The sequence below is a fragment of the Hemiscyllium ocellatum genome, chromosome 3, assembly GCF_020745735.1.
Source record: "Hemiscyllium ocellatum isolate sHemOce1 chromosome 3, sHemOce1.pat.X.cur, whole genome shotgun sequence".
In the NCBI taxonomy this organism is placed as follows: Eukaryota; Metazoa; Chordata; class Chondrichthyes; order Orectolobiformes; family Hemiscylliidae; genus Hemiscyllium; species Hemiscyllium ocellatum.
In genome coordinates this window covers 8,579,732-8,592,604 of record NC_083403.1, presented here as the reverse complement: position 1 = coordinate 8,592,604, position 12,873 = coordinate 8,579,732, and the positions used below count along the sequence as shown (strand labels likewise).

Genomic DNA, 12,873 nt, shown 5'->3' with positions numbered 1-12,873 from the left:
AGCCGCCTTTTCTTCAAGAAAAATTGTTCTAAATTCTTTAAATAATCTTCAAAATTTTAGTTCTTTCTCATAATCTTTTTGAACTTGCTCTAATGATTTAACTTCCTTCACAAAACTGGGCATAATACTCTGTCTGAGACTGAAATAGTACCTGCGTAAAAGCTGAAAGAACTGGGGATGGTGTAAATCAGAAACAGAAACAGTAATTGCTGGAAAAACTCAACACGTCCAATGGCAGCTGTAGAGAGAAATCAGAGTTAATGTTTTGCATCCCTTCCTTAGGTCAGTTCTAAGAAAGGGTCATTCAACCTGAACCATTAATTCTGATTTCTCTCCACAGATTCTGCTTGACCTACTGAGCTTTTCCAGCATTTTCTGTTATATACTAAGTTCAACTCTTTACCCTTGTACCTATTGCTCCAATTCACAAAAATCCAGGATGCATTTTATTATTCACGCCAAGAACATGGATGCTGCTAGCTAGGCCAGTGTTTATTCACTATCACTACCTTCACATAGAACAGTTAAGAGTCAACCACATTACTGTGAATTTAAAATCATGTGTTGGCTGGAACAAGTAAGGATGGCAAATTTCCTTCCTTAAAAGACATTGGTGAATCAATTCGGCTTTTCTAATAAGCAGCAATGATTATACTAGAATTTTCTTTAATTCAGATTCTAATTGAATTCAACTTTCACTGTCTGCCACAGTGGGATTCAAACACATCCACAGAATATTAAGCCAAGGTTTTGGATGTCAAGTTCAGTGATATTACCACTACACTGCACTGTACATTTTAAGAGCCACACTCTCAACCTGTCCTGTCATGTTCACTAATGTATGCACACAGACACCAGGTGCCTCTGCTCCTGCAGCCTCTTCAGAGTTGCATCCTTTAGATTATATTGTCTACTTGCATATTTCCTAACAAAACAAATCATTTCACATTTCTCAGCATTGACTTTCATCTGTTAATTTTCTGCACATTTTACCAACTTGTCAATGCGCTTTGAAGTTCTACTCCTCAACCTTCAAACTTTAATATTATTACAAACATTGACATTATGCCCTGTATGCCAAGGTCTTGGTCAACAAATAGAGATTTTAAAATATACAACTTGAGTATTGCTAAAATTGCTTACAGTAATCGAGACAGTCATAAGAATAGCAATGTAAAGGGGACCAGCATACTATACAGTATAAGAGTGTAGGAAACAGTGAGGCCTGCAGATGCTGGAGACCAGAGTTGAGAGTGTGTTGCTGGAAAAGCACAACAGGTCAGGCAGCATCTGAGGAACAGGAAAATCGACGTTTCAGGCCAGAACCCTTCATCAGGAATGTGACTGGGAGCCTCGAGGTAGAGAGATAAATGGGAGAGGACTGGGGCTGGGGAGAAGGTGACTGAGAGAGCAATACATGGATGGAGGTGGGGGTAAAGGTGATAGGTTGGAGAGAAGGGTGGAACGGATAGATGGGAAGGAAGATTGACAGGTAGGACAGGTCATGAGGGCGGTGCTGAGCTGGAGTGAGTCTGCTTGAGGACATAGCTGAAGAGCTTCAGGGCAGAAGAGAGCACGTGGGGAGTATCGTGAGAGGCGACTCACTGAGACCTTTATAGAGACAGGAGGAGAACTTCTTCAAGGTAGGCATCCTCAGGTCAGCACAGCAGGTCAGGCAGCATCCCAGGAGCAGGAAAATCGATGTTTCGGGCGGGAGCCCTTCATCAGGAATGAGACTGGGAGCCTCGGGGTAGCGATATAAATGGGAAAGGGGAAGGGGCTGGGGAGAAGGTGCTGAGAGTGCAATAAGTGGATGGGGTGGGGGTAAAGATGGTATGTCAGAGAGGAGAGTGGAGCGGATAGATGGGAAGGAAGATGGACAGGTGGGAAGAGTCATGAGGGTGGTGCTGAGCTGGAAGGTTGGAACTGGGGTAAGATGGGGGAGGGGAAATTAGGAAACTGGGAGAAGTCCTCATTTCCCCTCCTCCAGCTTACCCTAGTTCCAGCTCAACAAAGCCCTCACGACCTGTCCCACCTGTCAATCTTCCTTCTCACCTATCCGCTCCACCCTCCTCTCCGACCTATCACCTTTACCCTCACCCCCATCCACCTATTGCACTCTCAGCTACCTTCTCCCCAGCCCCACCCCCCTCCCATTTATTTCTCCACCCCTGAGACTCCCAGTCTCATTCCTGATGAAGGGCTTCGACCTGAAACATTGATTCTCCTGCTCCTCGGATGCTGCCTGACCTGCTGTGCTTTTCCAGCAACACAGTCTCAACAGTATAAGAGTGTACTGATTGGTTTGCAATTGGACTGTGATTAGTGGGACACTGCAATGTAAAATATTAATCCATGGAACATCCAGGACACTCAGGACACTGTCAACTGACAATCACGGAAAGGGATATCATTTGATTGCTCCATTTTAAAGGTGAATTTGAATGCAGCTGATTAAAAGGTGTAAGGATTTTTTTTAACATGCAGTTACAGATTGAAATGCAGTAAACACATCATCTACATATCAGAAGTGTACAATTGGACAACATTTAGTTAATAATTCTAAGTGTAGTAAAGGTAGTGCTGACAAGTAATTTGAGATTGTCAGTAAGGCAATTTGGCACATTTGCCTGCCCTGAAAGCTACATATAGCATTACACAGTGTTCTGTTTTGCAGACAGAAAGAATTTGTTCACATTTTTCACCTGTTTCAACTTAACAAAATAGGTGACAGTCAATCTGTTTCATTCCTTAGATGAATGCCTCAAATCAAATTGTCTGATTTAAATTTCAATATAACTTAGCTATTAACTGTCAGTCATAATCTAACTGGTGCCTTCTCCATGGCAATGTCTCTACCAATCAAAGGAAGACTTGCAAACCAAACTCTTCTCATCAAGTACAAAAAATTGGTCCCCTTTACATTGATATTCTCGTGAATGTTTAGATAAGTGTCATGCAAAATATTTCAAGAAAACATCTTTTTTCTAAACTTGAGCATTAGGTTTGGAGTTGGACATCAAGGCTGATGTCGGAGTGTGAAGAGTGTGGTGCTGGAAAGGCACAGCCGGTCAGGCAGCATCTGAGGAGAGTCAACGTTTCGAGCATAAGGTCTTCATCAGGAACCAGCCTGCTCTGCCCCACCGAACTTAGAGCCATAGTGTCATAGAGATGTACAGCACTGAAACACACCCTTCGGTCCAACCCGTCCATGCTGACAACATATCCCAACGCAATCTGGTCCCACTTGGCAGCACTTGGCCCATATCCCTCCAGACCCTTCCTATTCATATACCCATCCAGATGCTTTTTAAACGTTGCAATTGTACCAGCTCCACCACTTCCTCTGGCAGTTCATTCCAAACACATACCACCCTCTGCATGAAAACATTGCCCCTTATATCTTTCCCCTCTCACCCTAAACCTATACCCTCTAGTTCTGGACTCCCACACCCCAGGGAAAAGAATTTGTCGATGGCCCTCATGATTTTATAAACATCTATAAGGTCACCCTCAGCCTCTGACACTCCAGGGAAAACAGCCCTAACCTATTCAACCTCTCCCTACAGCTCAAATCCTCCAACCCTCGCAACATCCTTGTAAATCTTTTCTGAACCCTTTCAAGTTTCACAACATCTTTCCGATAGAAAGGAGACCAGAATTGCATGCAATATTCCAACAGTGGCCTAAACAATGCCCTGTACAGCTGCAACATGACCTCCCAACTCCTGTACTCAATAGTCTGACTGATAAAGGAAAGCATACCAAACGCCTTCTTCACTATCCTATCTACCTGCAACACCACTTTCAAGGTCTCTTTGTTCAGCAACACTCCCTAGGACCTTACCTTTAAGGGTGTAGGTCCTGCTAAGGTTTCCTTTCCCAAAATGCAGCACCTCACATTTATCTAAATTAAACTCCTTCTGCTACTTCTCAGCCCATTGGCCCATCTGATCAAGTTCCCGTTGTACTGTAAGGTAACCTTCTTCGCTGTCCATTACACTTCCAATTTTGGTGTCAATGGCAAACTTATGAACTATACCTCTTATGCTCGCATCCAAATCATTTATATAAATGATGAAAAGAAGTGGACCCAGCACCGATCCTTGTGGCACTCCACTGGTCACAGGCCTTTAGTCTGAAAAATAACCCTCCACCACCACCTTTTGTCTTTTACCTTTGAGCCATTTCTGCATCCAAATGGCTAGCTCTCCCTGTATTCCATGAGATCTAATCTTGTTCACCAGTCTCCCATGGGGAACCTTAAACACCTTACTGAAGTCCATATAGATGACATCTACTGCTCTGCCCTCATCAATCCTCTTCGTTACTTCTTCAAGAAACTCAATCAAGTTTGTGAGACATAATTCCTTCCACATAAAGCCATGTTGATTATCCCTAATCAGTCCTTGCCTTTCCAAATACACGTACATCCTGTCCCTCAGGACTCTTGCCCACCACTGTAAAGAAAATCCCTTGGAAACTTTTATATTCATTTATGGGATGGAGACATAGCTAACTTGGATTTTTTTTCCCTTATTCTTCATTCCGGTGAATAACGTGGTGGTGAGCTGCCTTCTTGAAGTGTTGCAGTCATTCACGCATTGGAACACCCATAGAGTTATTAGGAAGGGAGGTCCAGGATTTTGAATTAGAGACAGTGAGAGTGTAGTGATATAATTCAAAGTCAGGATGGTCTCTATTTTACAGGACTAATTGCAGGTATTGCTGTGGAGGAGCACCCAGAGAAAACCAACAGACACAGGGAGAAGGTGTAAACTCCACACAGACTTGGATGGCCACTTGCAGGTGGTGGTATCCCCATGTATTTGCTTCCCTTGCCCTTTAAGATGGAACTGATGATGGTTTAGGCAGCTTCTGTCTCAGGCTCTTTGGTGAATTTCTGCAATGCATTTTGTAAATGACTGTTGCTGACCATCGGTGGTGGAATGGCTAAATGTTAATGGACATGGAGATCATCAAAAGGGATGCTTTATCTTAGAACGTGTTAAGCATCTAGAGTGTTGTTGATGCTGCACTTATCCAGGTAAGTGGGGAGTACTCCTTCGCACTCCTGAATTGTGCCTTGTAGATGGTGGACAGGCTTTAGGGAATCAGGAGATGAGTTACATAATGTAGTATTCCTCGCCTCTGACCTGCTCTTGCTGCCACAGTATTTGTGGTGAACCAGTTCAGTTTTTGGTCAGTGGAAATTGCCAGTATGTTGAGATTGGGGGACTCAGTGATGTTCATATCACTGAATATCAAGGGGACAGTGATTTAGATTGCCTCTTATTGTCTGGCATTTGTGTAGTGTGAATGTTATTTGTGGACTTTCAGCCCAAGCCTAGATATTGTCTTGCTGCATTTGGACCTGGATGCCTTCATTATCGAAGGCATTGAGAATGGTATTAACACTCCAATTTGGGCTGTGCTTGATACTATTCCTAACATGGCCTTCTGTCTTCTTCATTGAACTCTTTTCCTGACCTAATGGCCATGGTAGAGTAGGATATATTCTAAATTGTGTTTATGGATTGTGATTGGATGTAATCTGCTGCTGCTGATGGTACACAGTGTCTCATAGATGTCCAATTTTCAGTTTCCAGGTCTGGCTTTGTGAACTCCTGACATTAGTTTTGCTTATACAATCATTGAATCATACAGCACAGAAACAGACCCTTTAGTCCAACTAGTCTATGCCAAACTAAACTAGTCCCACCTACAATCTCATCAAAGTGATCTTTCTTTTTTTATTTGTAATTTCTACCCATATATTTTCGGTGGATGATTTTTTTAGAAATATCTTCCCTCAATACAGCAGTAATGTTTTCCTTTATCACCACTTACCGCACACCCACCTCCTTTCCTGACTCCTTTTCATCCCTCCTATAGCAGCTAAAATCCAGAACATTGAGATGCTAGTCTTGTCGATCTCTCAGCCAAATTTCTGAAATAGCTATAATGTCCCAATCCCCTGTTCTTAAACATGCCCTGAATTTATCAGTCTTACTTCTGAGACCCCTTGCACTGAAATAAATGCAATTTAGTTCCCCAGAGTTAGTACATACTTTGACTCTCCCGTTTTTTTTTCCCTAACTGGTGTGCTCTCCTCACATTCAGAACCTTCCTCATCAATCCTTCTATTTACCCTGTTACTTAGAATTCCTCCACTCCCCAGCAAATCTCCTTGCTGGGACATTTGTCCCATTCCAGTTCAAGTTAGACCTATTCTTTCTGAACAAGTCTTTTCTATCTGAAAAGACATTCTAATTGTCCAAAAACCTGAAGCCCTGAACAATACACCAGCTCTTCAGCTATCGTTTATCCTTTTGTCCCTTCCCTTGTTTGAGTTTGGCACTGAGAGTAAACCAGAAATTACTACTTTTAAGATTCCATTTTTTTATTCTTCCACCTAAACTCTTAAATATATTGTGTACTTCTTTAATATTTTCTCTAAAAAGGTTATTCCGACCAATGTGTACTATAATTTCTGGCTTCTCAATCTTACCTTTAACAATAAGCTTTAAACATTTAGAGACACCCTTAATCTAGGAAAGCAACACAAAATCCTAAATTTACAGCTGCTGCCACAGAATCTCCAGTCTATGCCCCTGACTGGAGAGTCCCTGATAACAATACGTTTATTAAATTTTGTCAAACGGTGGCTAAGTGTCCAATAACATTCCAAGTGTCCAATAACTGATTATCCCTTCCATTTTCCTCGGAGAGACCATTCCCTTCTACAATTCCAAAAACGGAATATCGATTTGATAGCGGAATAGCCACGTGATACTTTTGAACTACTTTCTTACCTTTCATAACAATCACCCATCTATCTGACTGAGTAAAAGGTAAAAAAACAAGGACTGCAGATGCTGGAAACCTGAGTCTGGATTAGAGTGGTGCTGGAAAACACAGCAGGTCAGGCAGCATTCCTATTCCTGATCAAGGGCTTCTGCCCGAAATGTCAATTTTCTTGCTACTTGGATGCTGCCTGACCTGCTGTGCTTTTCCAGCACCACTCTAATCCAGACATCTATCTGACTGATCCTACTGTGTAATACCTTTTCTCAATCTACTAACCATCTCACTCTGTACCTCATATATGGTCTTAATAACATTAAGTCTAAAAAAAAGCGTATTTCAATAACACCATTATCTATAAAATAAACAGCATTTCATTACCTCCAGAAAATACTGTTAAAATGGAAAACATTAAAAATATATGTGCAATGAAAGAAACCGGGCATTTGCCAAGAGGTGCAAGGGAGGAGCGAAAGACTTCTAGGAAGGTGAGTACAACCGTTTAAAAGACTTACTTCAGGTGTTAAGGGGCCTCCATTTGCCAAGAGGTGCGAGGGAGGAGCGAAGGAATTCTGGGAAGGTTTTAAGTGGGTGAGATGTACGTTAGGGCAGTTGCATGTTCCTCCTGCAGAATGTGGCAGGTGAGAGACACTTCACATGTCTCTGCCGACTACATCTGTGGGAAGTGCACCCAAGTCCAGCTCCTCGGAAACCGAGTTAGGGAACTGGAGCTGGAGCAGGATGAAGTATAGATCATCCGGGAGGCTGAGGGAGAAATTGAGAGGATGTACAGGGAGGTGCTCGCTCCCCAGACACAGGATAAGGACAGCTGGGTTACTGTCAGGGGGAGCAAAGGGAACCGATGATCAGAGCAGGGATCCCCTGTGGCCGTTTCCCTCAGCAATAAGTATAGCATTGTGGATACTGCTGGTGAGGATGGCCTACCATAATTGTCAGGTCTCTGGCACTGAGCCTGGCACTGTGGCTCAGAAATAAGGGGGGGATGTGAAATAGAAAAGTGCTGGTGGTAGGGGACTCAATAGTTAAACGGATTGATAGGAGATTTTGTGGTCAGGAATGGGACTCCTGGAAGGTATGGTGCCTCCCTAGTGCCAGGGATGTCGCTGATCAGATTTACAAGATTCTGTAGGGGGAGGGTGAGCAGCCAGAAATCGTGGTTACATAGTGATACCAAGGATATAGCCAGGAGAGGGATCGAGGATCTGAAAAGTGATTACAGAGAGTTAGATTGGAAGCTGAAGAGCAGGATGAATAGAGTAGTGATCTCAGGTTTGCTACTGGTGCCACGAGATAGTCAGATGAGGAACAGTCAGCGAATGCAGCTTAACGTGTGGCTGTGAGGCTGATGCAGGAGGAACGGCTTCAGATACCTAGACCATTGGGATACTTTCTGGGGAAGGTGGGACCTGTACATGAAGGATGGGTTGCACCTGAACTGGAGGGGCACAAATGTTTTGGGTGGGAGACTTGCTCGTGTGATTCAGGAGGGTTTAAACTAGTTTTGCAGGGGTGTGTGGGAATTAGCTTCACATGTCTGATAGAGGGTCAGTTGCAGACGGGACAGTGGCAGGATATATTGAATCTATCAGGAAGGTTTCTCACGTGATGAAACAAAGGGATCGGTTGAAGTATGTCTGCTTTAATGCAAGGAGTGTCTGAAATAAGAGTGACGAACTTAGAGCATGGATCAGTTTTTGGGGCTACAATGTTGTGGCCATAGCGGAGATGTAGGTTTCACAAGGGCAGGAATGGTTGCATGATGTTCCAGGGTTTAGAACATTTAAAGAGAACAGGGAGGGTGGAAAAAGAGGAGGGGGTGTAGCATTGCTAATCAGAGAGTGCATCACAGCTACAGAAACAAAGGTTGTTGAGGAAGGTTTGTCTCCTGAGTCCGTATGGGTGGAAGATAGGAACAGCAAGGGAACAGCCACCTCATTGGGGGTTTTCTGCAGACCTCCGAATAGCAGTAGAAAGAGTGAAGATTTCATAGGCGGGCAGATACTGGAAAAATGCAAATGTAGCAGGGTTGTTGTTATGGGTGATTTCAACTTTCCCAATATCGACTGGAACCTCCTAAGTGCAGATGGTTTGGATGGAGCCATTTTAGTCAGGTGTGTTCAGGAGGGTTTCCTTACTCAGTATGTAGACAGACTGACGAGGGAGAGATCATTTTAGATTTGGTGATCGGCAACAAGCCAGGACAGGTGTCAGATCGCACTGTGGGAGAGCACTTTGGTGAAAATGATCACAACTGCCTCACATTTAGCATAGCCTTGGAGAGGGAAAGGAGCAGTTACCAAGGGAAGATATTTAATTGGGGAAAAGGAAATTATGACACTATCAGACAGGAGTTGAGAAGTACAGACTGAGAGCAATTGTTCCACAGAAATAGCACAGCAGACATGTGGAGAGTATTTAAGGAACAATTGTTGTGAGTGAGGCACAAATTTGTTCCTCTGGGACAGGTAAGAAGGGGTAAGATTCATGAGCCTTGGATGACGAGAACAGAGGAACTTCTCATCAAAAGGAAGAAGGCAGCTTACGTAAGGCAGAGGAAGCAAGGATCTAGCACAGCTTTCGAGGTTTACAGGCTTGCTAGAAAGGAGCTCAGAAATGGACTGAGGAGAGCCAGGAGGGGTGCACGAAAAAAGGCTTGGCAAAAAGGATTAGAGAGAACCCAAAGGCATTTTACTCATGAGTGAGGAATAAGAGAATGATCAGGGAGAAGGTAGGGCCGATCAGGAACAGCAGAGAAAACTTGTGCTTGGAGCCTGAGCAGATAGGGGAAGCCCTAAATGAGTTTTTTGCTTCAGTTATCACCAAAGAAAGGGAACTTGTTGTAAATGAAAACTTAAAGGAGCTAGGATACAGTCTTGACCAGATCAAGATTGATGAAGTTGATGTGCTAGAAATTTTGGAAACATTAAGATTGATAAGTCCCCAAGGCCAGACTAGATTTATCCTAGGCCGCTCTGGGAAGCAAGAAAGGAGGTTGCTAAGCCCCTGGCAAGGATATTTGCCTCCTCACTCTCCACAGGAGTCATACCCGAAGATTGGAAGGAGGTGAATGTTGTTTCTCTTTTCAGGAAGGGTAATAGGGAAATCCTTGGCAATTACAGACCAGTCAGTCTTCCATCTGTGGTCAGCAAAGTTTTGGAAAGAATTCTGATGGATAGGATTTATGACTATTTGGCAAAGTATAGTGTGATTAAAGGCAGTCACCATGGCTTTGTGAGGGGCAGGTCATGCCTCACAAATCTTATTGAGTTCTTTGAGGAGGTGTCAAGATATGTCGACAATGGTCGAGCAGTGGATGTGGTGTATATGCACTTCAGCAAGGCATGTGATAGGGTTACTCATGGTAGGCTCATTCATAAAGTCAGGAAGTATGGGATACAGGGAGATTTAGCTATCTGGATTCAGAATTGGTAGGTTGACAGAAGGCAGAGAGTGGTTGTAGGTGGAAAGCATTCTTCCTCGAGGTCAGTGTTGAGTGGGGTCCCGCAGGCCTCTGCTCTTTGTAGTTATTATAAATGACTTGGATGAGGAGGTGGAGGGGTGGATTAGTAAATTTGCAGATGACACAAAGGTTGGAGGTGTCATCGATAGTAAAGAGGGCTACTGCATGCTGCAGTATGACGTAGACAGGATGCAGAGCTGGGCTGGGAAATGGCAGATGGAGTTCAACCTGGATAAATGTGAAGTGATGCATTTTGGAAGTTTGAACTTGAATGCTAAATGTAGGATTAAAGACAGGATTCTTGATAGTGTGGGGCAACAGAGGGATCTGGGTGTGCAAGTACATAGATCCCTCAAACTTGCCACCCAAGTGGATAGGTTTGTTCAGAAAGTATATCGTGTTTTGGCTTTCATTAACAGGGGGATCAAGTTTAAGTGCCATGAGGTTTTGCTGCAGCTCTACAAGATCCTGGTTGAGACCACACTTGGAATATTGTGTCCAGTTCTGGTCGCCCTACAATAGGAAAGACACAGAGGCTTTGGAGAGGGTGCAAAGAAGGTTTACCAGGATGCTGCCTGGACTGGAGGGCTTGTCTTATGAAGAAAGGTTGAATAAGCTCATACTTTTCTCTGTGGAGAGAAGGAGGAAGAGAGGAGACTTCATCGAAGTGTACAAAATAATGAGAGGCGTGGATAGAATCAATAGCCAGACACTTGCCCCAGAGCAGGATGGACTGGTACGAGAAGTCATACTTAAAGATATTAGAAGGAAGGTATAAAGGAGACGTCAGAGGTAGGTTCTTTATACAGAGAGCTATGAATGCATGGAATGCGTTGCCAGCTGTGGTGGTGGAAGCAGTGTCATTAGGGACATTTTAGTGACTGCTGGACATGCACATGGACAGCAGTGAGCAGAGGGGTGCGTGGGTTAAGTTATTATATTTTACATTAAGATTAAATCTCGGCACAACATTGTGGGCCAAAGGGCCTGTTTTGTACAGTACTTTTCTATATTCTATGGTATTGTACTATTGAAGAACTCAGCAGACATCTATTACAACTACTTGTATATTATACAGAAATACTACATTTGTAGACAGATCAGTGGCTGGTTCTTACATTAATCCATTAAGTTATGCAGAGCAATAGGATTCTTGCAATATGTCATGCTTAAAGTGACTTGATGGAAATAAGATGGAGTCAGATCTTTTCATTCTCAAATCACATAGTGTGATGATGTAATGAAGGTATTCTGATGTACTGTCTGTGAGACATGACACAGCACTTGCCTCAACAATACCAAAGACACACACTTTGAGAGGCCAAATATGGATGGAGGTCAGTGCCCCTTGTGATACCTACTAACTCAGTAAGTTCAAGTACCTCATGTGCCAAGTAATCAGGGGGCAGCTTTAGCAGCATACTGTCAGCCAGCTTAAAGACAGTGGCTTCTCGAGTCTCTCCTCCTCCTCCAGAAGTTTCTTTTGGCTGAATATTGGTGATTGTGTTGAGAATTTCAGCTGCAGTATTACTCTGGTACCTGAAGAGAAAGACAAGAATATATGCAGATCATGTTTTCAGACATAGGAATCCATTTATCACGTAGCAACTTTGTAGTTTTAGGCTTTTGCAGTTACTGCAGAGGTTGCCACACTACCTTAAATCTCTTGTGGATTGCTTTGATGGTTTCATTGTAAGTCAGTGAGTAAATAAATCATGTAAGAAGTTCACAAGTTTGAAGTAAAATGCAATCCTTTGAATTCTGAAATTCTGAACCCTCAAATAAAAACAGAAAACCGGAAAAACTGAAAAGAGAAACAGAATTAACATTTTGGGTTCCTGGCTTTTCACAGAATTGAGCATCACTGATTAGGCTCACATGAAAATGTGGAGGGGATAACAGTGGGTAACTTGCATCCATTGAACTGAACATCAGAAAGAAGTCAACAACTTCAGACAGGAAGAAGAGATGGTCACAAAGAAATTAGTTTTGGAACTTTTCTTGATTATTTCCATTACAAGCCATTTCTGTCGTGATTCTACACATTTCTATCATGGTTTCTCAATAATTGACCATTAGTCCAATACAGCACATTTACAAAACAAGTGTAGAGGTTGATGATAATTATTGGAGTTCTAAAGGAAATGCTTGGCTGCTTTGACAGCCTAGATCAGATACTTTTTCTTTATTCTGTAACAAGATGAGGGCATCGCTGGCTAGGCAGCATTTATTGCCCATCGCTGATTGCCCAGAAGGCAGTTGAGAGTAAACCCCATTACTGTGGGTCTGGAGTCACACGTAGGCCAGAGCAGGTAAGAATGGCAGACTTCCTTCCCTAAAGGATGTTAGTGACAATTTTCCGACAATTGGCAATGAATTTATAGTAGTTATTAAATTTTTAATTACAGATCATTATTGAATTCAAATTCCACCACCTGCCAAGGTGGCAATGGAATCCAAGCCCCTAACATTAACGGTCTAGTGATAATACCACTAGGCCATCATCTCCCCACACTGCAGTGCAGAAACTGAATTTGTTATTCCAAAAGGCTGAAGATTCAGGGCTACAAGATTATTCTGCAGAG

The 12,873-nt window shown here is 43.0% G+C and overlaps 1 protein-coding gene across 1 annotated transcript in view; it reads right to left on the bottom strand.

Annotated features, from left to right (window-relative positions):
- LOC132834281 (dynein axonemal heavy chain 8-like) overlaps window positions 1–12,873 on the bottom strand; it is a 1,170,382-nt gene that overhangs the window by 54,907 nt on the left and 1,102,602 nt on the right. The window contains exon 88 of the mRNA XM_060853001.1: window positions 11,671–11,827. Within this exon, the coding sequence (XP_060708984.1) occupies window positions 11,671–11,827 (157 nt within the window). The remainder of the gene's footprint in view (window positions 1–11,670; window positions 11,828–12,873) is intronic.